Source organism: Hippocampus comes, unplaced genomic scaffold (assembly GCF_001891065.2).
Source record: "Hippocampus comes isolate QL1 unplaced genomic scaffold, H_comes_QL1_v1.1 scaffold85, whole genome shotgun sequence".
Lineage (NCBI taxonomy): Eukaryota > Metazoa > Chordata > Actinopteri > Syngnathiformes > Syngnathidae > Hippocampus > Hippocampus comes.
The window spans coordinates 465,579-490,482 of NW_017805540.1; the positions used below are offsets into that span (position 1 = coordinate 465,579).

A 24,904-nucleotide genomic window follows, 5' to 3' on the forward strand; every position below is an offset into this window, starting at 1 on the left:
TTCCATAAGACATAAAGAACATGGAGGAAGTTTAGTCTCCGGACCGGACCTGGTGGAATAAACTGTTCTTGAGCCTGGTGGATTTAGCAGAGACATTGCAGCCTCCTCCCAGACGGCAGCAGGTCGAAGAGGCTGTGAGACGGGTGGGTGTGGTCACCTGCAATCTGGGTGGCTTGGCGGGTCAGACGAGAGTTGTAAATATCCGCGAGTGGAGAAAGAGAGACACCAATGATCTTCTCAGCCGCTCTCACAATGCACTGCAGACGCTTTCTGCAGGACACGGTGCAAGCAGCGTACCACACGGTGATGCAGCTGGTCAAGATGCTCTCAATGGTGCCTCTATAGAAAGTCTGCATCATGGGGGGCGGGGCTCTTGCTCTCCTCAGTTTACGGGTACAGGCGCTGGTGGGCTTTTTTGGCCAGTGAGGTGGTAATTAGGTTCCAGGTCAGGTCTTCAGAGATGTGCACACCAAGGAACTTGGTGCTACTCACCCTCTCTACTGCTGCACCGTCGATGGTCAGTGGCGCATGCTGGGTGTGCGTTCTTCTGAAGTCCACAACAATCTCCTTTGTTTTTTCCACATTCAGGTGGAGATTGTTGTCTTTGCACCACATGGCAAGCCTGCTCACCTCACTCCTGTAGTTCGTCTCATCATTGTTGTTGATGAGACCCACCACAGTCGTGTCGTCTGCAAACTTAATGAAGAGGTTGGAGCAGGATGAGGGAGTGCAGTCGTGGGTCAGCAGAGTGAAGAGGAGGGGGCTCAGCACACATCCTTGGGGGGCCCCTGTGTTCATCATGATGGTGCTGGTGGTATTTCTGCCTACCCGAACTGCCTGTGGCCTCCCCGTCAAAAAGTCCAGCAGCCAGTTACACATGTTGAGCCCCAGCACAAATGCGAGGAAGAAACATTCTCAACCAAAGATCTGCGCCTTAATTTTATTGAGGGCATTGAAGAAATCAGAATCGAGCAGTGTGTCCATTAATATGTTCATATCAGTTGATGTGTGCCGCACCTATTGAATAAGCCACACTGTGACCCCTCTAACATCTTCGGAATCCATCTAGAAACTGGACAATGTCTGCCAATAGTGTCCATTTGTACATGTCACATGACATCATTAGCACTTGATGAACTTGTGCGTGACCTCATATATTCCCACTGATTCCTTGACTTTCTCATCGTAGTCTGTCCAATCCTGTGGACAACAAAATTTGTGAGTATGAACACGTGGAATATGCTCACTGAAATTATTGAAGCAAGAAATGGGATATGCCCCTCAAATTAAACTTGACATAACCTTTGAAAGATGTTTCATAGAAAACAAGTGATCAAACAAAAGATTAGTGTTTAATGGCATTCGAATTAAACTCGGCATTTCAGAAGAGTACGATCATTTTTTTAATTGCGGAAAAAAAATTATGTCATCAGTCATATTTTCCCAGAAAAATTGCAATACTTCAGTCGAGCCCAATCAGCAAAACAAGTCTTACTTTCTCAAGTAGGTTTACTTCAGGAAATGACGTTCCAGACTCTGCCCCCTGTGCAGCAAAGCCAGCCTGAGGGGGGATTGAAAGGGAAAAATAATTTTATTCGGTAGGAACCAGAGATGTTGAGATAGTTTGGGATAAACTTACAACAAACAGTTTCAAGCATTTTTGGGGTGTTTATTATTCCCAATAACTTTGTGTTGTACTGGGTGTTTTTAGGCGATGGGAAAAAAGTCAATTTCAATTGAACGAACAATCCTCTTTCATGGATGGCCCCTCGCCTCCATTCGTCCGTTATAAATCGAAGTTACATACTTGCGGTTGGAAGTCAACGGGCTCCAGGCCTCGACATTCAAACTGCACCATCGTTTTGAACTTTTCACTGTCCTCAGCCTTCGATGAAGCAGACATCAGACAGGGTAAGTGACACAAAATGGTTTCAAATGACAGAGTTGAAAATTGGCTTTATCAAAAGGTAGCGTTGAGGTTGTATGCTTACGTTATATGGCGCAATGGTGTCTCCGAGGATATCTGCATGAAAGTGTCTTTTAGGAGTCTACGCGGATGGGATTGTCAAGTTCAAAGACATGGACATGGACATGGACATGCGGGGTCTTACCGATTGAATTTTCCCTGGAACACAGTTTACACTTCTGCACCATGCTGGCGCTTCCTCTTCCTCCTTTTAATGGTGTGCTCTCCTGAGCACACAGTGAACAAAAAGTGAGTAAATACAGATTAAATGAACAACAGAAATATCAAACATATACAATGTCGAGCAATCATTCTTACTGCCAGGTTTATGTACTGCCATTTATCGGGAATCTCTCCACAGTTCCCACACTTGAGCTAAAATATAGAGAAAAGCACGTTACAATGTTATCCAAAAGGTGTCAAATATGGCATAAATGACCAACATGATGCAATAAAATATGCAATACATATTAACTCATTCACTATTTTGCCAGCTGTTTTTAAAGGGGGAGTCGAAAACTTTTTTTTCAATATTTGCGCCCCCAACTCATCTTAGCACAGCATTCTGATGAATATCTCATATGTGGAATATGAATTGAGTGGAAAAATCTCCAGGGGCGGCCATTTTGCCTTTACTGCCACTTGCTGCCGACTGAAAATATCATCACAGTGCCTAAGGGCTCAAGCTTGCATACACAACATGACCAAACTCAAAAAAGAGGTGAGCCGTTTATTGTGCAAAGTTGTCAAAATGAGAATCAGTATTTTTCATAATTGACAGGGCTGTTACTGTTGACTGTTTTTACAATGATTATTCTATAGAATATTCCATTTATTGATCAATTAATTGGATACAATTGTATTTTGCATTTTTTTTTACCAATTACTGTTTAGTAATCAATTGATGTTTATTTGGTCTTGTTTAATGATGAAAAAAAACAACAACTACACAACAATTAAGCAAGATTACAAAAGGGGATTGATGGCTGCCTTTCCAGCAGCTCCTATATTTTGTTGTTCTACTTCTTCCTTTCATAACTTTGCTGCTGTGAATTGGGAATTTCTCCATTGCGAGACGAATGAAGGTTTTCTTATCTTATCTTATCTTATGTACTCACCAACCTTTTTGATATTGATTCTGTTTGTGGATCAGCCATTGTTTTCCAAAGTAAAAGCGAATGTTTGCGAATGTCTTATTCTGATTAAACAAAAGATGTTCAGTCTGCTTTCATGAAGGAATACAGAAATCAGAGAATAATTACTGTTGATAAGGTTGAATCAGAGGAATTGGACAAATCTAGGTTAAACAATAGCTCTCAACAATTACTTAATTATCAAAATTATTGTCGATAATTTCAATAATTGATTAATTGTCGATTGATCGAATCGTTTTGGCACCTCCAAAAGGCAGTTAAAAAAAACAATTAGTTTATGTATTTGTCCTAAAATGCACTTCAGAGTCCGTACTTCGTTACTTTTACATCAGTTTAGATGTTGAATCGGTACTTCTTCTACCTAAGGCGTCTTTTTAAACCACGAACTTGTACTTCTAAGTTAGAGTACGAGTAGTTTTGCAACATTTGTAGGTCAGGACACCTCGGATGATCAAGTTTGAAGGCAAAATGCAGGATGTGTTACTTGTTTAGCCAGAATTGGCACGCCAGCAGAATTAGCTTGACAGACAACCTACCTTCAGAAACCAGCGAAAGTCGTCGCCCACTGGTCTCACGTTCGTGACATTCTCAAGTGTGGCTTTGAACTGCAGCCCGAATTTCTGTCAGGAGAACAAGAAAAGATTTCCGTGTGCACAATGCTTTCGATGTTTATGAAGAGACGTGCGAAAGCTCAACGTACCACCATCTTGGGTTGCCCTGCTACGTTCAGGAAGACTCAGTAAATTGAAACGGTAAAATCTAAAAAAACAAAAAGGCAGTTTATTGTCTGACTTTAATGGCTGAAATTAAAGGTTTGATTATCAATGTCAGGGTTTTTTAGCTGTCTTCGTTTTCATTTTTACATTGAAGTGCATTTTTTATGGTGGCCGACAAGGACAAAACGCAAACGATCAAACGCTGCAAATACAGGAATGTTGCACACATGCGCAAAAAGATGTAAACAAAAAACAAAACCAAAAAAGAGAAAACACACGTCACATAAAAACTACACACACAAAACAACAGCGAAAGAAAAACACTGCAAATTAGAAAATGCTGCAAACGGCCAAACGCTGCAAATACACGAATAATTCAAAAAAACAAATAAACACATAAAATGCAGGAAAAAACACAAGAAAGAAGTGTTGCAATCACAGCACGTTTTCTTCAATTTTTTGCTGTGATTGCAGCATTACTTTTTGGGGGGGGGAGCACTAATGTGTTTATGCTTTTTGTTTGCATCATTCCTGTTTTGGCAGCGTTTTGCCAGCGTGTTTGCGCCGGTCGATCACCATTTGGACCCCCCGACCTCAGAAAAAAAGGCTGGGGTGGATAATGGCCAATCGATTTTTTTCAATAAACCTCTCATTTGAAAGATGAGGTTGACATAGAAGAGAAACCCAAAGCTATATTTTCGAGCAATAAGACCCCAACAAAATCACTCATTTCGCCCCACGTGAATGGAATCATCGTAATAAAAACGACAGTGTTTAATCCAAAACGATTACTTTTTTTTTTGCCAATCGTATTTTTCACAACAGGTTTCATTCGAAAGACGGGGTAATGCAGAGAGTGAAAGAGGTGACAAACCACATCATTTCAATTTTATTGATATGGGAGCAAGTAAAAACCAGTGTGTTTAAACTGTAGTGTAGACGATGAAAAAACAGCGTCTTTTCCTCATGCATAACTGTGGAAAACATTGCCATCTACAGGCCAGAAAGCGCACTTGCGGCATTTTAATTTGGAAAACACAGCCAACCAACTTAAGCGTCGTTAATTATACAACACTTTTTTCAGACGACGTTTGGTCCTCTGCAGGTTTTTATCATGCAAAAAAATATACAGATTTTTCAAATTACAAAAAAATATATAACACGATCACAAACTGAGTCTAGGCTAATCCATCCGCTTTGTAATATATATATATATATATATATATATATATGCTCAAAGTCGATACTCATAGCTCGTAGGTTTTGTATGGCATTAGATTTGTCGAGTGGTGCGTACAAAAAAAAAATGAGACAACGTATGAACGTATTGACAGACATTTTATTTACCGTAAGCAATGACGCTTGATAACGAGATACAAGTCTTTCAAGTATTACCCAGCAGCCATACAGCATGGCATCGTTCAGTAAATCGAATCCTAAAAAATACATTAAAGGGAATAGAAAAAAAGGACTCAAAGCTGTTTTATTGTAATCTGAAGTACAACTGGTAACTAAGTGTGGAGACTTGCTGTGCGTGTTAACCTGAGGGAACTTCATGGAGGCATTGTGGTGGTTTTTGGTGGTTTATGGCCACACTGATATTGCTGCTGCATCAATTACCCTTTTGGTAACCTGAGTATATTGTTTATGCAAACTTAAATATTACTTTCAAAAAAAAATTAGACTTACAACCAAGCATGATCTTCCGACATATTGTCCCCAATTAGAGATGTGAAATTATGTAACAGTCATGCCAGAGCAAGCCATCTCTCACCGGTTATTGGCATCATTGGTGAGGTATAAGCCTGGCATTTCCTAATTTTGCGTTTTTGCCGCAGCAAACAAATGTTACACGGCAGGGTAAACATGCTTTCGATTGACACTGAAAACTTCACAAGACAGGGGAAAACACTGAAAATAGCAGGAAACAATACCAAGATTGTCATACAAATACAAAGTGCAATTTGAGTTTTTTTCTTTTTTCAACCTTGTCTTGGAGACCACATCCTCATCTGGATCACATCCAAACAAACATTTATTCGACTCCCAGACTATTGGAGATTCAAGTTTCATCAGAGGACCCCCCCCCCCAAAAAAAAATATTTTCCCCCCCTTTTATTCATCATCAGCATGAACTTCCATAAAGCCACAGGGGATACATTGAAGCCAAAGTTAAACCGAAAAGATAAACATGTGGGTCCACATAAACCCAAGGTCACCATGAGACTAAGAGATGCTTTTTCACTCTTCTGGCATCACCGTGAATCCCAAAATTCAGCAATTACAATGAATCCAACTAATGGCAAGGAGTAGTCACCGTAATAAAAAGGCATTTTGATTTGTGATGCAAATGCATTTTCCTTTCACTCATCTTAAATACAGTGATGCCAACAGGCGTTATTTACAGCGCTGGCCCATCACCCCTCTTCGGCCTGGGAAGAGAGGTGCGGCAAGGTCAATGCGGCCGACTGCTGGACTCGGACGTCCGTCGTTGCCGCGGGGTGCTGTGGCCATTGGTGCAGCTGTTGTGACGCTTGCTTGGGCCGCCGTTGAGAATGTCTTGGATGTGCTGTACTATCAAGTTGATGGCCACTGTGGACAGAAAGTAAAAGATGAACAGTGTTAAACCCTCACTAGGAACGTCAACAATTCAAAATAGAGTATAACTATTGATCGTAGCTTTACCAAGGTTATCCGCTCCGCGGGGTATAATCACATCAGCATACTTCTTGGTCTAGTTCACGTCAAGAAAACATGAAGGGTCAAAAACTGAAATGGTGCAACGGCCACGTCGATTTGGCCACATCACATACTGGTAAGCAGAACTCTTCGAAGGCCGGTTTCACAAAAGTTATGTACTGTGACAGCACTTGCTCCAGCTCCCGCCCACGCTCACCGATGTCTCGCAAAACTGGAACAGAAATGGCAGCAAGGGGGGGGGGGGAAAATGAAAGTGTCGACACCCACACTGTCACGCCCAAAATTATTCATATCCTGAACACATTAAGAATTGAAAGTGAATCCTGAGCTGAGGCATGGCTGAAAATGAAATAGAAAAGTGCCAAAAGACTGGAAGAAGTTGCATCAATGTCTTGTCTTGTCATGGCGTCACATTAATACTAGGTTGGTATGCGTCTTTCTAAAGTGAGCGCCATTCTGTTCCACACACCTCTACGAGAGAGTCGCGTGTCTGGGTCAGTGTCGACAAACAGCTTCATCTGGAATAGGTCACGGATCTCCTGCGAGTAGAACATCAGGATGCCCTCAAAGAGAACGACGTCGGCTGGATACACTGTGACAAACTCGTCCTTCCTGAAATGCGCAGGATAGGTTTCCAAGCGAGCCAATTAGAGTGTTCAGAAACCCACGTCGTTGAATTTAACAGTGGTTAACCACACAACATTACTTGGCAGTGATTAAGACGCGCGTGTCACACAACCAACACGTGTGCTCACCTGGAATGGGTGACAAAGTCATAAACTGGGATCTGGACAGTTTTCCCTTGCAGGATCTCCCTGAGTGTGTGCATGATCAGCTCATTGTCAAAGGCATCTGAAAGCAAGGGAAGGGCGGACCCTGGCTCAGCTTTTCTTAACCCAGGCTCGGAGACACGCGGGGGGACTGGCGCGGCACGTTTGGTAAGCCCTTAGCTAACAGCTGTTTGGTTCAATCTCTGAGCAGCTGCCCCTGAGAAAGGCCTGCTGACTGCTGGGATTTGAAACCGGAAGAGGACGGTTTACGAGGAGGTGGAGACAATCCTAAAATGGAGCTCATGCTTCTGCATATCATTACCTTTCACGGACTGAAGCGCTTGACGTCGAAGCTACATAGAATTTCCTCAACGAAATTAAGTTTTATATACCTGGATGGTCAAAGTTGAACTGGCCCTTGAGTGCCTTGGCTTTCTGGTCAGGGGTCAGCACCTTGTAAAAGCTGTCCTGGCTGAGGATGGCCACCTGCCTCTGGTGATGGTCAATCTTGTTTTGGCCCAGCAGCTCCATTATCTTCCCACAAACGGAGGACTGCAATTCAAGGGAAAGATGTGGAAGTAAATTTGGTGGCAAAGTAACTTGACCCTGTACAAAAGAAATGTAGGAAAATTGTTGTGCCAAAAAATGACGTAGAAAACCAGTTTGTAGCTAAAGTAAATTGTACCTGTTCAAAAAAGTCCGAAATTTGTAGTTGGAGCCAAAGTAACTTGTATGTGGGGAAAAAAAAAAAACCTATCTGAGCTGCATAAATGATAACTCGCCCCCATAGATTTTTTTTTTTTACTGCAACTACAATTTTTTTTTCTATACCTAAAAGTCATTTTGGCTACAACCACAAATTTATTTTAAAACATTTTAAAGAAATAATGTATTTTAAATTTCAAACATCATAATAGCTCAATCTGTTTGAGTAAACTTGCAATTCTTTCCTATTCTGCAGTGTCCCCAGTGACCTGGACAACTCCACGTATCTCCTGGTGAGTGCTGACAGGACATTCTGACCGCCCGAGGCTGTGCCATTGTTGTTTTCATCAAAATCTAACCAAACAAAGGTCTTTCGTCAGGCCTACGGATGCTGACTGATAGGGAATTAATTTATTTTCTTACTTCCTTTAGTAAACATTTTAAAAAACAAACAAGTTCCAAAAAGATTTCATATTTGGGTCACCCATAGAATTTATAGATTTTCAATTACACTCACTAGCCAAAAGAGACAACATTAAAAATTGAATTTTGGTTCATACTGTCAGATGTTATGATTCAAACTGTTTTTAATGTGATTGTAGAAGGCATTTTTGAAGGCAGTTTTTTTTTTTTTGCCATCCTTAGAATGTGCAGGTGTACCCAAGGATGTATATCGACAGCCATTTGTTCGTGAATTGTTGCTCTGGGTACCGAACAACACAGACTTGACGGCAATTAATCATTTATCTACATTGCAAATCTCAGATGCTCAAAAAAAAAAAAAAAAGCGCTGCAGCAAGCCAGCACTCCTTTCATACAAGCAAGTTGATATTACATCATGCTATCCAAACAGCCACTGAATTCTAACTGGACCGCATGAGCGTAATTTTCAAGACCAAATTAGTCTAGTGTTACTGAATGGTGTTAAGGGAGGAGCAAAAAATATATACATTTTAATATTACTGTATATTGTAGTCTGCTGCAAGCAGTGCACTGATTTCGCTTTATTATTATTTTTTAATAACTTGTGTTTCGATTTTGTTTTCCTAGTTAGTAAGCTTGAAATGTCCATTCCAAATATCCTGATGATGACATGCAGCTATGTAACCATACTGGTTTTGCCAGTGTTTCTGCACAAGTCAGATGTAACCAACCAATCACAATGGGCAAAATAAAGTTTATAAAGACAATTTCATTTTAAGTCAAAGTATCTGCCTCATCGGCAAATGCCACGTGTTAATTGGTCTCTATCATAGGTATACAAGTTTCCTTTTTTTTAAACAGTAGTTAATTCTATTTAGCCCACAGGCAGCAAGGAGAACCCCACAGGTCGAGTTTCTCAAATAAGATGAAAGGCGACAAAATGATCTAGTTTGGTGACACTTCTTTAAAATTGTCGCTCGTGGAACGTAATCTATAAAACGCAGCCATCGGTTGATACATAGTGGCTTGTTTGAACAGTGCTTATTTGAATAGATTTTTCATTCCAACGACAATTTCGTTTTTTTTTTTTAAAACGTAACCTTACTTATCTTTAAATAAAATCTAAAACGCTTGACAGTATTATTTGACTGCGTGCGTTGCATGTTCTGATGTTTTATATACAATATATTGATGGCAGGCTGATTACGCACGCTGAACGAGTCATCTTAAAACGAACCATAACGGGTTACAAAATGGATGGTTCCAATTATGTCAATAAAACCAAGGCGTACAAGGCGCCACGTTCACCTTTGACGAACAAAGAGACGTGGGCGCTTTGACGCGGGGGAATCTTAACAGCTCTGCAGTCGAATATGGGTCATTAGTTACCATTGTTTAAACTGTAATCTTCAACTCGCGTTTGTTTCGACACGCGTTTTATAATTTTGTGACACACTATGCCACTTTATTTTATTAAGTAAAATATACATAAGTTGGACCATGGAAAAATAATGCTTGGGACTGTTTACAAACAAGAAGATGGCTAAGAAGAACACTAGCACTGGCCATTGTCTTCCATTGCCAGCGAGGCTAGCGTCTGATGGAATTTAGCCTAGCTGCAAAAACTAAAATCTAATCGACAAAACTGGCTAGTCGAGTCTTATGATTACTAGTTTAAGTTAACAAAACGACGATAGAAATCGCCACATGGCGTTCTTTCGCGTTAGGTTAAAGCGGGGGAATCCTGGGGGCGAGACAGTTCACCAGAAGAAACGCCTGTCAATCAAGCGGCACCGAAGCCACGCGGTCAACCAGCAGCCGGCAGACGCATGAGCTGTAACACGTCATTTAACGCGAAAAAAAACGAGTGACACTTCGATAAAGTCACCCCAGCTGCTAGCTATAATGCCAACCTTTCCGCTGGCGGTGCCCCCAGAGACACCGATGAGAAAAGGTTGTCGTATTACGTCGGTATTGTCGCCTCGGTCTCGGAGGTGTGTTTCAGAGTCGCCGGCCATACTTGCAATGTGCTGCTGAGAGCTCAGGGCTGAAAGATCACCGATACAGGGCTCCTCCCATATCCCCACACGTTGTTTTATACACTCGTGAAATTTGATTTTTGGCATTTTACATGTGCTTATTTTTGCTTTTAATTATATTTAAGAATCACAAAATTGGCACGTAAAGGGTTTTAAGGGGAGTGATTTTTAATATCTAATTTTCGGGTCAGGAAATTATAGCCAATCGTGTGAAACGTACAGTGACGTATGTCGTATGTCCCGCCTCCAAGTTCAATTAGAACTGGGTAATGTAAATGTATAATTTATGTTATTATTATTTCAGTTTTACGCGGCATAAACGTTGCACTCGATGTGTTGAAATTAGTTTACATTAAAATTTCCGGTCTGAAAAAAAAACATCCAATCGCATCAGACGTACAATGACGTTTTGTTTGTCCCGCCTCCAAGTTTAATCTGCAGAAGCGAACGTAAACGTAAATTTTAAAAAGAAGAAGAAAGTTGCACTGCTTTTATGCCTTTTGCAAACATAGCCCATGGCAAGTTTTGCTCCAGTGAAACATAACATGCGTTAAGTGAACAGCAAGTTTTGCTCCTGCGAGTTGACAGCGTGTGCTTTGCAGTCGCAACTGAAACGAACTACCAAGCTAAAAATGCTCCGGAGGGCGACTCCGTTGTCGGCTGCAGTACGAAGCCTCTCCTCGGGCTTCGCGAACATAACGGCCCCGCTGAACTTCTGGGGTGGAAAAAGGAAGGCGAGCAAAGAAAGAAACAATGGGGAGAACGTATTCGAGCCTGCAACAGGTAATGAAATTCAACAAAAAGATCCATTTGGCTTTTAATATTGCCTTTAACATTCGGAATACATTTAATGCGCATTACTTTATGTATTTGCATTTATTTTGTTGTTTTACATCACGTGGCTTCAAACAGTAAGACGCATGCAACTCTGACTTAAACAGATCTGCATACATTATACAGCATTCCTCATCTACCATCACTTGGAAAAGTAAATACTCATTCTTTCCATTTTAAAGTTATACATATTTTCACAGATTTAACACCAGTATCGCATTACGTGGTATTTAAGAGGTTACAACTATTCAAGTATACAACTGATCATCAACAGGCGTGATGGCCTAAAAGTTAGCTGGTTGGTTCCTTGGAGCGTTCTGTTGTTCATTAACTCAATACCAAGGAAGAAAGACATGTGTAATGATTTTAGTGAAACAGTTGTTGTTGGGCAACAATCTGGGAGGCGTTATAAGACAAAACAGTTTTAGTTCATTGTTCCACAGAGTGGGAAGGAGTGTTCACATCTGCAAAAAAATTCAATGTTTCCAGGAGAACTGTCTTAACTCCAAAACAAAATATGTCAACATGGCTTATCCGTTTGCGGGAAATGTTTGCCCAGAACAGACAAACCCATGTTTACCACCCAAAAAAAAAACAACTCAGTATATCAGCACACAGATCTTGTACATACTAAAAACTGTCAAGCCCCGTGATGGAGGAATGATTATTTGGGCTTGCTTTTAAACCAGAGGACCTGGACACCTTTAGTTCAGTCAGTCATTAACTCCTCAATAGACTAAAATAGACGCGATTCAAATGTGAGTCAGTCTGGCAAGAAAAAAGATGAGTCACAGTTGGGTCACGCAAAAGGGGTGTGATCCCACCACCAGTTAATCTACAAGAGAATGGCTGAAAAAAAAAAAAAAGGAGCGGGAATCAATGTGTCGCAATTGGACAAAGTCCAGACCTCAATCTGATGAAATTTTGTGGCGGTACCTTGAATGACGTGTGCAAAACTCAATGAACAAAAGAAATGTAATTTCAAGAAGAGGGGGTCAAGATACATCCACATTGATATGATCGACCGATAAACACCAGAGTGAACACAATTACCTGTACTTCAAGTTATTGAATCATTGGGTGTGCTGCCTCGGAATTTCTTCGAGGGGTGAAATAAAGCCGTGTGTTGTTCAGCAGAAGTTCTTTTCTGATTATAAGATCGAGATGATTTGTATTGACCCAAGTACTGAACTTTGACCGCAACGGTTGAATCGAGGCAACCGGACATTTCTTGTTTGTTCAGTCTTCAACAAACAAGAAAAATTCCGGTTGCCTCGATTCCCCTTTACCAGTTTACCATGACCTGAATGAATGACAGTCTACACAGACAATTGAACTTTGTCTTCAACTTACTTTATTTTGCAGGGCGTGTCTTGTGCACGTTGGAGCCATGTGGTTCCACAGAGGTAGGCCAAGCTGTCGAGGCGGCCAAGTCAGCCTTTGGTACTTGGAGTAAAATGTCTGGGATGGAGAGAGCAAGGGTGATGATTGAAGCTGCTCACACCATTGAGGTGTGTTTCATTTTTTGCTCCTTACCTTCGCTGCAGTCTGGACGTCTTTAACTCAGTCACCCCCAAAGAACTTTTCAGACTTGGTCTAGAATTGGCTGGTTCTGAATGAGTTTTAAATGACAGATTAATGAATAATGGGACTACATAAATTGTTATCCTGTTCTGATTATATAGTGTCCTGTTGGCTGGGATGTTTGTTTTTTTTTTTTTTTACCTTAAGGTTCAGCAGCTGTGCTTGTTTGAAAGTGCTCTATAAAGAAAGCTCAGTTGAGCTCCTGCCTGTAAGGCTGCATTTGACCTCTTATTTTGCTCGTCATGCACAGAAAAGGAGAGAGGAGATTGCCGAAATGGAAGTAGTCAACAATGGGAAATCCATCACAGAGGCCCGTCTGGACGTGGACTCAGCCCGACTGTGTATCGAGTACTATGCAGGGCTGTCCAGCACCCTTTCGGGTTTGTACACCACAACGTGGGAGTTCAACCACTTCAAGAAAGACAAAAAACATGACATGCTACCATTTCACATTTATTTTCCTCGATACAGTTTAGTAATAAAGTCAAATTGTTCAAATGAGTGCTTTTCGGTTGTCTTGTTTTGAATTTGCCCAGGCCAGCATGTGCAGTTGCCAGGTGGATCTTTCGCCTACACACGTAGGGAGCCTTTGGGCGTATGTGTCGGCATCGGTGCTTGGAATTACCCTTTCCAGATTGCTGCCTGGAAATCGGCCCCAGCACTGGCCTGTGGTATGGGATTTTTCTTTTCCAAAACACTCCGCCCCGAAAATATATTTGACCAATAAATGGCACCGTAGCTAGATGATGCAGTGAAGTGTAACCGCAAAGGTTGGACACGCAATCCTTTCCAATAGGGCCAAACCCATAAAACCTTTGTTACCCCTTGTCTCTCAAAACAGGCAACATTTTGATTGACTTTGTCACGTAGGAGTGTAAAAATAAGTTCAAAGTAACAATTCCAGCCAAAAGAAGACTGACTTTGCTCTGATAACGATCTATGGTAACGCCGGTTTTGCCGCTTTGAATATGAATCCCCATATTTTAACTAACTTTCTGTGTATACTTGTCTCTTCTCACAGTCTTCTTTTAACATCAATCGTTGAGTTCAGTTTTTTATGAAAATAGGATAAAAAATACATAATTCTGAGAATTCTGAATGGTACATCCTCGGGGACTTTGTCGTATATTGCAGACATATCCCATGTCAATCAGGGGCTTATAGTCTTTGACCTGCATGGAAGCAATTTTTTTTTTCTCTCTTGCATTTCATGAATCAGGCAATACGATGGTGTTCAAGCCATCCCCAGTGACACCTGTGACAGCGGTCATGTTGGCAGAGATCTTTGCTGAAGCAGGAGCTCCAGAGGGACTCCTCAACGTGGTGCAGGGGGGGCAGGAGACAGGAAGTTTACTCTGCCACCACCCTGATGTGGCAAAGGTGTCCTTCACTGGGAGTGTGCCAACTGGACAGAAAGTGAGTTTAACATTATACAGACTGGGGGGATATTTGTGTGTGTGTGCGTGTGTGTGTGTGTGTGTGTGTGTGTGCGTGCGTGTGTGTGTGTGTGTGTGTGTGTGTGTGTGTGTGGCAGGGAGGGGGGGGTGTTTCAGTCCCTCAAGGACTTGACAGTTAGGATAAAAAGAAAATCATGGAAATTGGGTCTATGGAAAGTAGGACTGGGTTTGATAAACGCGAGTCAGTTTCCTCAGCACTGTTCGTGTGCATGCCTGTCGAATCATTTAGTGCATGTGCGCACACAGAAAGAACATCATTGCCCTAAAACTAGCATTCACACATAATTTAGAGTCTTCTATCCACTTGAAATGCCTGTTTTAGGGATATAGGAGGACATGAGAGTCCCCGGACAAACCCCACGCAAGCATGAGAAGAAGGTGTCAAGGTACTTGCCGCGTTCGAGGCAGAGGCAATCACCTGTCCCACCGTGCTGCCTCACTCCTACGGTTTAAAAAATGTGTACACTGTGATGTTCCTTCATCCTTCCTCCTTCATGTGCAGACATACACAACAAAGTGAAATCACCTGAAAAACTGCAACAAAACTACATTTTATATACTCTGTGTAGATCCTTCCCAATATATATATATATTTTTTGACCTAAATAGAATCATTAAATAGGTGGCCCGTTGGTCCAGTGATTCGCGCATCGACCTCACAGTGCAGAGCCCGAGCCCGAGCGCGACCCGACCCGAACAGAGGTCGTGGGTTCGATCCTGGCTCCGGCCTCCCTGTGTGGAGTTTGCATGTTCTCCCCGAGCCTGCGTGGGTTTTCTCCGGGTACTCCGGTTTCCTCCCACATTCCAAAAACATGCATAGCAGGCTGATTGAACACTCCAAAAATTGTCCCTGGGTGTGAGCGTGAGCGCAGATGGTTGTTCGTCTCTGTGTGCCCTACAATTGGCTGGCAACCAGTTCAGGGTGTCCGCCGCCTACTGCCCGAAGAGGGCTGGGATAGGCTCCAGCATGCCCCATGACCCTTGTGAAGATAAGGTGGTTCAGAAAATGGATGGATGGATGGGATAGAATCATTAAATTCTACTAAAAGGGCAAGTGCACTTGACATTCTGAGCAGGAATGTTGCACTGTGGGATTTCGCTGTTGCTACCAGAAGTTATGGAACATGCCAGCTTCCTGCCACCGTGTGACAATTGAACTGTAATCGATTTGAAATAACCAATGGCTATTTTACTGTGTGATTCCACAGATAATGGAAATGGCATCCAAAGGGGTCAAACCAGTGACACTGGAGCTTGGTGGAAAATCCCCACTGCTCATATTTGAGGACAGTGACATTGAGAACGCTGTACGGGGTGCTCTAATGGCCAACTTCCTTTCTCAAGGCCAGGTAGAATGGACTTCCCTTCAAGTCATACCACGAAATGAAACTACAAAGTCATGCCGGTTTGCGCTTGTGCTACGTCACAGGTTTGTAGCAATGGCACAAGAGTTTTTGTCCAGAGGGAAATTCTGCATGAATTTGTGGATGAAGTTGTCAAAAGGACCCAGGCCATTGAAATTGGCGACCCGCTATTGGAGACTACCAAAATGGGAGCACTGGTCAGCCGGCCACATCTTGACAAAGTTCTCGCCTTTGTGGAACAGGCGAAAAAGGAGGTATGACTGAAGAGTGTCGTTTAGCGAATCGTGACAACTAGCAAAAATTCAATGTATCATCACAAAAAGGTAAAAAAAATACCTGTGTTTTTTTTCCCTTTTGTCATTTATATTATATTCACAACAATAATAGGAATCAATCTACAGATTGGCCATCACATCATATTCCTTTAGCAAGCTTGATTTGCTCAATTGAAGTGCTGCGATTAAACAGCAAACGTAAAGATGACTAAAGTTCACCTTGACTAAACCTTATACGCCATATAAAAAGTCATCACAAAAAGGTAAAAAAAAAATACCTGTGTTTTTTTTCCCTTTTGTAATTTATATTATATTCACAACAATAATAGGAATCAATCTTCAATTTATCCCAAGTGTTTGATGGGATTTAGTACAAATTCTTTCTCCAAAACTCATCCAACCTATAGGCTCATATTTGTTTCCTTCAATTTCATTTATATTTCAAAACATCTTTCTAGGGGGCCACTGTATTGTGTGGAGGTGAAGCCTTCGTCCCTTCCGACGCTAAACTCAGACATGGATACTACATGACGCCATGCGTTCTTGGTAAGCGTTGTCTGTTTACCACCCAGTCATATTTAGCAAATTCCTTCTCCAAACTCATCCAACCTATGGGCTCATATTTGTTTCCTTCAATTTCATTTACATTTCAAAACATCTTTCTAGGGGGCCACTGTATTGTGTGGGGGTGAAGCCTTCGTCCCTTCAGACGCTAAACTCAGACATGGATTCTACATGACGCCATGCGTTCTGGGTAAGCGTTGTCTGTTTACCACCCAGTCATATTTAGGTTTCGAATAGGATGTTATTAGTTGTTGGGTTTTGTCCACATTCTCATCCGTGCTGTTTTCCCACTAGCCAACTGCAAAGATGACATGACCTGCGTAAAGGAGGAGATCTTTGGTCCTGTCATGTCTGTGTTGCCCTTTGACACAGAAGAGGAGGTGCTGCAGCGAGCCAATGACACCACCATGGGATTAGCTGCAGGAGTTTTCACCAGGTTAGGATGGGACGCAGCACAATGACATTGCAAATCGAGACAGAAATGGCCGACAGAATAGATCTCTTCACCAACAACACAACAGCTACAATTTTCCATCCATCCATCTATTTTGTCATCCGTTTATCCTCACAAGGGCCGTGGGGATGCTGGACCCTGTCCCAGCTTTCTTCAGGCAGGGCACACATTGACAAACAATCATTCACACTCAAAACCGCACTTAGAGACAATTTAGTGTTCCATTAACCTACCATGCATGTTTTGCGAATGTGGGAGGAAACCGGAGCACCCGGAGAAAACCCACGCAGGCACGGGGAGAACATGCAAACCCCACACAGAAAAGCCAGAGCCAGAATCGAACCCTGCAACTCTGCATTATGAGGCCGACTTGCAAACCAATCAACCACTGTGCCGCCCTGCTACGATTCTAATAGATAAAATAAGATCAAGGTGAAACAAACCAAAAAAAAAAAAAAAAAGCTGAATAATGGGCCGCAAACCCAGAACCCACAATTGAGGGTGGCTGTGTATATATAATAATATCAAGTTGACCATACTTTTAGTATCAGATACTCTTTTAAATATTGTCACTTGTGTGTTCAGGGATGTGAAGCGTGCCCACCGTGTGGTTGAACACCTCAAAGCTGGTTCCTGTTTCATCAACAACTACAATATCACTCCTGTGGAGGTTCCATTTGGAGGCTTTAAAATGTCAGGTATTTATGTTCTGAATCACCATCTTTTCCCCAAAACCACCACCAACTTTATGTCTGAAAAAGTTCTTGGTAGTACACCCTTGACCAGTTATCTCTTCCCTGTATTGACCAGGCATAGGGCGGGAGAATGGCCAGGTGACAATTGAACACTATTCGCAGCTGAAGACGGTGTACGTGGAGATGGGGGATGTTGACAGCCTCTTCTAGGAAAGGCCAACCAGCAGGAAGTAGTGGAACACTGACTGAGTCAAGTAAAGTGACATATCACTCAGGGGACGCCCATGCTTCCTCTACGCATTGACTGATTGTTAAGTGAGCCATCAAACAGTTTTGTACTCCCTGAGACATATTTGGGGTAGACTATACAAAGTGGCCTCTGAAATATTTGGATGACTGATAAATACTGTTGCAAATGTGAAGTTAGGTTTTCAGTATTATGGACTGTTTTTTTTTTTTTGCAATGTTAATTTGCTCACATAATTTGTGCCGTGTGCCTTTTTGCAGATTGGCATTTATTTTTATGCACAAAAAAAAACGAATCCATCTTTTTATTATGATATTATTTATTGAACGCTCATTGAAAAATAAATTTAAGAACACGCAAATTCACATCGTTTGCTTTAAACTGTATGCTGCTCCAATTACAAATGTCACATTGGCTGCCTTGTGAGTAGTAAAACATGGAAACGTCTTGAAATGAAATAATGTGATGTGAGATTACAATCGATGGTGTTCAATGTTAGTAAAAGGAGGAACAGTACATTTGTGACTACTCTGCTGATTATCATTTTGGTAAATGTCACACTTAAAGTCTTCTTCTCTTTCTTGTCTCGTTTTTGGCTGGTGCCTTTCTCTAAAATAGACACAATGGTAAGCATAACATTCCTGTCCGTGCTTTATGTGACTGCGCTTTGAATCCAGCATACCTTGACCACAAGTTTTGTGGGTTTCTTGAACCATGCTGACTCTGTACGAAGCCACGTTTAGAGTGAATCACTTTATATAGACGTCAGATCTCAAATGACAGCAGCAGATCAACTTACCATCTTCAGGGCGCTGCTCATCATCAGCATACACTATCTTGTCAGGGCCCTGTAATGCAAAATGGAGTTAGGGAGGTATGGGGCTTCACAGTATGGAATTGGCTGGCAGCCAGGGTGTACTGCCTGAAGACAGCTGGGATAGGCTCCAGCATGCCCCGCGACCCCTTTCCACAATGAAAATTCAACTGTTGGCGTTATTTTCAGTTTGCGATCTTAACTGCAACAAGTTTTCAATGTTAAAGTAAATTCACCATTTTAAGGATGTGTATTTTAATTTATCACCGGTGTAACTTAAACACTAATATTTCAACTGGAAAAGGTGTATGAATGACAAGGCAAATTGAGTAGTAGTAGCTGCACTTAAATAACTCTACCTTGTCGGGTTCTTTCCCTGAAGTGATAATCGGCTTGGTATCCTTCAGATGATTTTCATCTTGAAGCTTCTCTAGCCGACTTCTCTCAGCAGACATTCGCACTTGAAAGGTATGGAAAGCCGTCTGGACATCACCCACCGTGAAGTGCACGGCCGTGCCTTCAAACCACAGGCTGTCGCATGTGCCCTCCTTGAAGCCTGGTGGCTCATATTCCGCTGGAGTAACTTGGGAAGAACAATAGCATAGGATGTTTTCGATACGAACAATCATTGATACTCATTTGGTTTGGCTCAGATGTTTGTGGTTGCTCACTGTCGTCATAGTAGTAGAGTTTCATGCTAAGGTGGATATTTGTGGGAAGGACGTCAAGGTTCTGCATGAGCAGGAAGAGCTTCCTGATCAGCAGCACGCTCGCTCTCTTGGTTTCTTCCAACGCGACCTTCAATTCACCACCATTGTTCCTGTGATTTCACATTGGTTATTTCACCACCAACTCATTTGAGTTCAAACAAGACCAGCAAAAACAACAGAGTGTCCTTCCAAACCTAAGTATATCCATCTCTGGACCTGACTCTGTGTACTTGAACTTGAAACTGTAGGACTCAATAATGCGCTTGAAAACAGAGAGACCACTTGTTTATTTTCGGTTATCCTTAAATGTTTGACAAGCTTGAAATAAAGATTTCAGTACTGTATTGAGAGAACTTACATTGGGTTCAGCAGGATTGGTGTACAGCTAGAAGGCACAACAAAACTACGCTCAGTGGCAGTTATTTGGTGTTTTAGCTGTAGTTTCTGTCTTCACTTAATTGAGTTACTTACCCCGATGAACATAATCTGTAGCTGTTACAAGGAGAACATTTTTTAAAAAATCAGGCAAGATAGGATGTGAATTTTAAAAAATTGGTAAAATATTTATATACGTACATATTGTTTCTCCAATGCATCAAAACAGCCAATCAGCCTGAATAAAAAAGATTATTGTGATTAAACCACCACTGAAGTTGTGAAAAAGTGGGTAAAAAACATCATTGAGATGATCCATCTTTATTGCTTCTGGTGAACCAGAGAGCATATCATTATTCTGAAAATCACCATTTATTAATTTCAAGCATATATTGTTCATGCCAGCGATGGCAGAAGGTACAACAAATCCGCATATCCACCTTTTTCCATTTATACAACAAAGTAAATCATGACTTCTTGCGTGCTTTGTGTTCCATTAAACAGGCCCAGATTTCACAGACTAAGTATTTGTGTTTGGTATTATGCCATATTTTTTTTCCTTATGTAAAATATCGGTCTTGGCTTAAAGGCTGTGACGCACTGAACAAGAGCATTACCATTAAAGTCATAAAAACTGTTGTCTGTTCTGTATCAGAAAGGTAGAACTTATTGTGAGCACCATTTGACAACTTTGCTGCCTCCAGTAGTCCTGCAGTCTTGCCGCAAAATCTTAATGCACAAATCTGTTGAAAACATAGTCAAAGGTTGGTTGTACTGTACTGTTAATGATGTATGGTTTAATATTCACATTTCTATTGTATGTGTGAATTCATTGAGTCCCTAAAGTTAGCCGTACTGTTGGTGATCACCTTCCAAATATCTTGAGCAGTAGGCATCTTCAGGAAAAATGCCTCTGAGGTAGGTGATGGAGGACACAGCCACAGCCACCATCCTCTTGACGAAGACAAGGGACCCCTGCTTGTTATCGAGGTCGTTGGGAAATAATCCAGTCCACTTTGAAAGTTTAGAGCACACGTTTGATTACCAAGGAATGAAAGTTTGGAGCACACGTTTGATTACCAGGGAAGGAACAATTCATACTGTAGTACGAGCCACAAGATGGCGCGGTTACACCAAATACACGTACACGGGTTTTAATACTGTATAGTGGGCTTCGATATACAGTAACATCGTCGGTCTACTTTACACCGTATACTGATTCAAATCTGATTGAAATTTAAACGAGAAGTTGAGTAATATCTTATTCCCATACCTCGGCAGTATCCACCTTCTTCTTGATGCCCGTTACAGCTGCCATTTTTGTTCTTTTCAAAAATTTCGGCCAGGTGTCGCTAAAGCTAATTAGCTGTCGCCAACGATAATTGTTTCCTGTTGTTGTTAAACGAGACCAATATTGGCTACTGTATATATGAAAAATTCACGACAAACTGTCAGTTTATGCTTAAAATAGCTTCAGTGATCAAGGTGAGCGACGTTTAATATCGATTAGCAGCATCTTAATTTACGGATTGGCTGTTGCATTCACCAGTAGAAGAAACCGCAAAAGCTAATTGGATCCCACTCTCTGTGCTCTGCTAGAGTTAATTTAGGCCTACTGTCATTGAGGAATTAAATTCTCTCAAAGCACTTTCAACCCAGAGGTCACAGCTGAATTGTGACTTTATTAAATTCGTAATTTTTTTTTGTTCAACTATATATATATATATATATATATATATATATATATATATATATATATATATATATATCACTTAACAGCAGTATTAACTACAATAAAAGCTTCCTACTGTTGTCTTCATGTTTTTTTTATGTGGTGTTAACTGCTAAACCTAAGTATGAGGAAACCAGTGGATATTCACGCCTTTCAGTCATAATGAAACAAAAAGCTTGGGAAAAAAAACATTGGCCTTGTGACTTGACTGGAAGTTTCACTGAAATAGGAAATGCTAAATAAATTGTCAGGGAGCACTGAATTTTAAGACTATCTGCTTTCTCTCAGAAGAAAAATGAAATGAAGCATCTTCTCGATTCATTTCCACTTCATGGTTTTACAATAAGGAATTGCAAAGACATTTAGCTACCAGTATATGAAACCTCAAAACAATACAGTTTGGTCTTCATGATGCACAAGACAATGAAATGGAACATGCTTACTAAAACTCACTCCACAAACAAAATATAAAAAACTTATTTTCTTCAAATATGGATATGAAATCTCTTAGAGGAGGGAGCAGACTTTGGCCTTGGGCTTATCACTGTTTGGAGAAGAACTCTTTGCTCTTCTGGACGTCAGGTTTGATGCTGTCACTTCCTGGTTTCCAGCCGGCAGGGCACACTGAAACGAAACACTTACAGTGAGTCCTGGACAATTACATGAAAGCAAAACAATGTGCCACAATTAACGCAGACATATAGTACATTTACTATATATGCATGCAAACAATAGTGCAAATATTGGTCAATAGCAAATTTTAATCAGAGACAACTTTATGTTTCCAAACATGTATTTTGGACACTGATTTTTTTCCCAGCACATCAGGTCTTGGAGATATTTTCTCTCTTTTTTTTTTTTTTAGTTTGACCTATTAAAGCTTGTGCAATACGGATTTTACCACGTGCTGACGTTTCAGGAAACAAAATCCCTGTTGTTGAATACAGCCCTTAATTCATAAATGTCATGAAATATATTACAGTACTATGTTACATATCAAAATAATGATTTATTTATTATTATAGTTATAAAAACTTGAGGCACCAGAGAAAATACGAGGACAGAGTTGGACTCAGCGCAAAAAAATCTAGAAAATTTTAATTGCATCGTTGATTAAAAAATACAAATTAGTTGACCGGTGTAACTAATGAAAAGGTCGCCAGTTGTGGTAAATAATTACGTACCTTCTCCGTGTTTGTCAGTAAACTGAAAGGCCTGAACCAGACGCAAGGTCTCCTCGACAGAACGGCCAACGGGAAGGTCGTTGATTGTGATCTGTCTCAGGATCCCCTTGTCATCAATGATGAATAGACCCCTGAGATATAAAGGAGGATAAGAATATTAACACCAGTGTGTGCACTGTCACACAGACAACACTGAATTCTATATTCAGATACAAGATGGAGGATGACGTCAGCTTCTTGTGTGGCGAATTTGTCTGACTGGGGCAACACAACATTACGGGAGAAGTGAACTTTGGCTTTGTTAACTCCACCTTTAATTGTTGATATTAAATCATTACCATTACCTTACATTCGTTTTCTTTATATTCAATGTAAAAAAAAAAAATACATTGCGGGATGTAGAAGCAATTGAGCCAAATGACGACTAGTCTGAAATTAAAAGGTGAATTTTATTCTGGGGACGAGCCCCACACTTTCCAGCAGATGGTGCTGTGGGGTTCTATTTTCTCACTACCCCCCATTCAATTGTGATATGAATTTGTAGAAGGGCTCCTGATCCTCCCTGATGTTGCCGATTTTAAGATTTTTTTTTTTTTTTTTTTTTTAGTTTGAATTCATGTTCCTCACGTCCTTCCTCTGTCCCAGGTTGCCATGGAAATAGAGAAACCCTGAATGGAATATATCATCAGGCCACGGGCCACAAATCCAGTCTTGCAATAACTTGCCATAAAATGAGTGACATGACAAAAATAAAAAAAAAAACAATCTGACATCTAGAAGTTAATTCAACTTTGCAATGAATTTCAGAATAGACAACAGCTAGGATGAAGTCAGCTGTGCGAATGTTTACGTAAAACTGTTAAAGGGTGTTGTAAAACCGGTTTTCGTTTTTTGTTTGCTTGCAAACTTTTAAAAGATAAAACATATTAAGGAATATGTTCATGAGTAACTCTCATTCTACTACTGACAGTTACTATTGGTAGGGTTTGTTTGAATCACATATGGGTAGTTGTCGTTTGTCCACATGACAGCATGCAGCATATTTATTATCCATGCACAGTAGTCACGGACACTACTACACCCATTCTTCTTATTCACATTCCCTGGTGTTGTAAATGTAAACAGAATTGTTTACATTCTTATGTGATGACACTGTCCACATGCTGTTGCAAAATGTTCTTATTGCGGGGGCTACTGACAGTTTATTCTATCGTTTCCCTTTAAATTCTGTGATGTCGTTTTTCTAGTACAGTATGTTACCCTTGCTGGCGCAAAAAAGTTTTTGCAAAGAGACTTTTTCATGTCGTAAGAAAAGGTCCAGCAACTAAGGAGCTAACAATGTTTTCTTTACTTTGTACCAGCATGGCACTACACTGTCAACTCACCTGTAGGCAATGCCTTCATCCTCCTTCAGAACACCGTAATCTGTGGAAATGGTGTGTCGCGTGTCAGACACCATTGGGATCTTCATGGCACCCAAACCACCCTCCTTACGTGGAGTGTTGGTCCTTATGAAAATCCAAAGTGAAAATGTGCCGTTGTGACAAAGGCAACACAAATACTGCAGGTGTTCCGGTGATAAAATACCATGCAAAGTGGCAGAAGTGAGAGTCAACGGAGGCGGCGATGACCTCGCAGCCAATTTTCCGAAATTCGTCAGCCGCATCGCTGAATGCGATGATCTCAGTTGGACACACGAAGGTGAAGTCCAGTGGATAGAAGAAGAAGACAACATATTTGCCTGCCTCAACGTGACGACGTGATTCAGGTGGCATCCGGCAACAAAAAGGCCATTAATATTCAAGTATTTTGCAGCGGGAAGTGCAAAGACAAGCGGGTTCAAAGCTATGCATCCCTTGAACGAGACATTGAATGAAGCGTTACCTTTGTAGTCAGATAGTTTCAGGTCCTTGAACTGGCCATCTGGCATCACAGCTTTAGCTGTGAAATCTGGAGCCATCTTTCCGATTTGAGCTTTGCCTGCAGCCATCTTTCGCAAACTGTACAACAGACCAAACCAAAAAATTAAGTGTTTATCTCTCTCTCTCTCACTCAGACTCTCTCTCTCACTCACACTCTCTCTCTCTCTCTCTCTCTCTCTCTCTCTCTCCCTCTCTCTCCCTCTCTCTCTCTCCCTCAAAG

The 24,904-nt window shown here is 41.2% G+C and overlaps 5 protein-coding genes across 7 annotated transcripts in view; 1 reads left to right on the forward strand and 4 right to left on the reverse strand.

Annotated features, from left to right (window-relative positions):
• Positions 1–924: 924 nt before the first annotated feature.
• On the reverse strand, positions 925–4,000 carry czib (CXXC motif containing zinc binding protein). The gene is made up of 8 exons (XM_019878907.1): positions 3,821–4,000; positions 3,657–3,740; positions 2,285–2,341; positions 2,112–2,193; positions 1,992–2,023; positions 1,808–1,885; positions 1,496–1,561; positions 925–1,200 (listed from the first exon to the last, which is right to left on the reverse strand). Exons 1-8 carry the CDS (start codon positions 3,824–3,826, stop codon positions 1,123–1,125), a joined length of 483 nt encoding a protein of 160 aa, XP_019734466.1. The 5' UTR covers positions 3,827–4,000; the 3' UTR covers positions 925–1,122.
• A 1,159-nt stretch (positions 4,001–5,159) lies between these two features.
• uck2b (uridine-cytidine kinase 2b) lies at positions 5,160–10,498 on the reverse strand. 2 transcript variants are annotated; one of them, XM_019878904.1, is made up of 7 exons: positions 10,402–10,498; positions 7,699–7,858; positions 7,292–7,388; positions 7,006–7,148; positions 6,650–6,747; positions 6,522–6,570; positions 5,160–6,428 (listed from the first exon to the last, which is right to left on the reverse strand). In XM_019878904.1, exons 1-7 carry the CDS (start codon positions 10,450–10,452, stop codon positions 6,292–6,294), a joined length of 735 nt encoding a protein of 244 aa, XP_019734463.1. In that variant the 5' UTR covers positions 10,453–10,498; the 3' UTR covers positions 5,160–6,291. The 2 variants fall into 2 exon arrangements, with proteins under 2 accessions (XP_019734463.1, XP_019734462.1); XM_019878903.1 differs by having other exon boundaries at positions 10,348–10,496.
• A 376-nt stretch (positions 10,499–10,874) lies between these two features.
• Positions 10,875–18,513, forward strand: aldh9a1b (aldehyde dehydrogenase 9 family, member A1b). 2 transcript variants are annotated; one of them, XM_019878895.1, is made up of 11 exons: positions 10,875–11,256; positions 12,673–12,818; positions 13,142–13,271; positions 13,428–13,562; positions 14,111–14,307; positions 15,557–15,697; positions 15,778–15,966; positions 16,446–16,533; positions 16,846–16,987; positions 17,591–17,703; positions 17,816–18,513. In XM_019878895.1, exons 1-11 carry the CDS (start codon positions 11,106–11,108, stop codon positions 17,908–17,910), a joined length of 1,527 nt encoding a protein of 508 aa, XP_019734454.1. In that variant the 5' UTR covers positions 10,875–11,105; the 3' UTR covers positions 17,911–18,513. The 2 variants fall into 2 exon arrangements, with proteins under 2 accessions (XP_019734454.1, XP_019734453.1); XM_019878894.1 differs by lacking the exon at positions 16,446–16,533 and adding an exon at positions 16,654–16,741 and having other exon boundaries at positions 10,880–11,256.
• On the reverse strand, positions 18,450–21,571 carry zte38 (zebrafish testis-expressed 38). The gene is made up of 12 exons (XM_019878902.1): positions 21,120–21,571; positions 20,716–20,860; positions 20,526–20,589; positions 20,048–20,084; positions 19,943–19,963; positions 19,830–19,856; positions 19,666–19,733; positions 19,433–19,581; positions 19,121–19,344; positions 18,747–18,795; positions 18,630–18,670; positions 18,450–18,556 (listed from the first exon to the last, which is right to left on the reverse strand). Exons 1-12 carry the CDS (start codon positions 21,162–21,164, stop codon positions 18,509–18,511), a joined length of 918 nt encoding a protein of 305 aa, XP_019734461.1. The 5' UTR covers positions 21,165–21,571; the 3' UTR covers positions 18,450–18,508.
• A 96-nt stretch (positions 21,572–21,667) lies between these two features.
• Positions 21,668–24,904, reverse strand: part of prdx1 (peroxiredoxin 1) — a 4,692-nt gene continuing 1,455 nt past the window's right edge. Inside the window, exons 2-6 of the mRNA XM_019878906.1 lie at positions 24,647–24,762; positions 24,350–24,503; positions 24,148–24,270; positions 22,763–22,893; positions 21,668–22,202 (exon numbers count right to left, since the gene is read on the reverse strand). Coding sequence (XP_019734465.1) covers positions 22,120–22,202; positions 22,763–22,893; positions 24,148–24,270; positions 24,350–24,503; positions 24,647–24,752 — 597 coding nt within the window. The 5' untranslated portion in view covers positions 24,753–24,762 and the 3' untranslated portion in view covers positions 21,668–22,119. The remainder of the gene's footprint in view (positions 22,203–22,762; positions 22,894–24,147; positions 24,271–24,349; positions 24,504–24,646; positions 24,763–24,904) is intronic.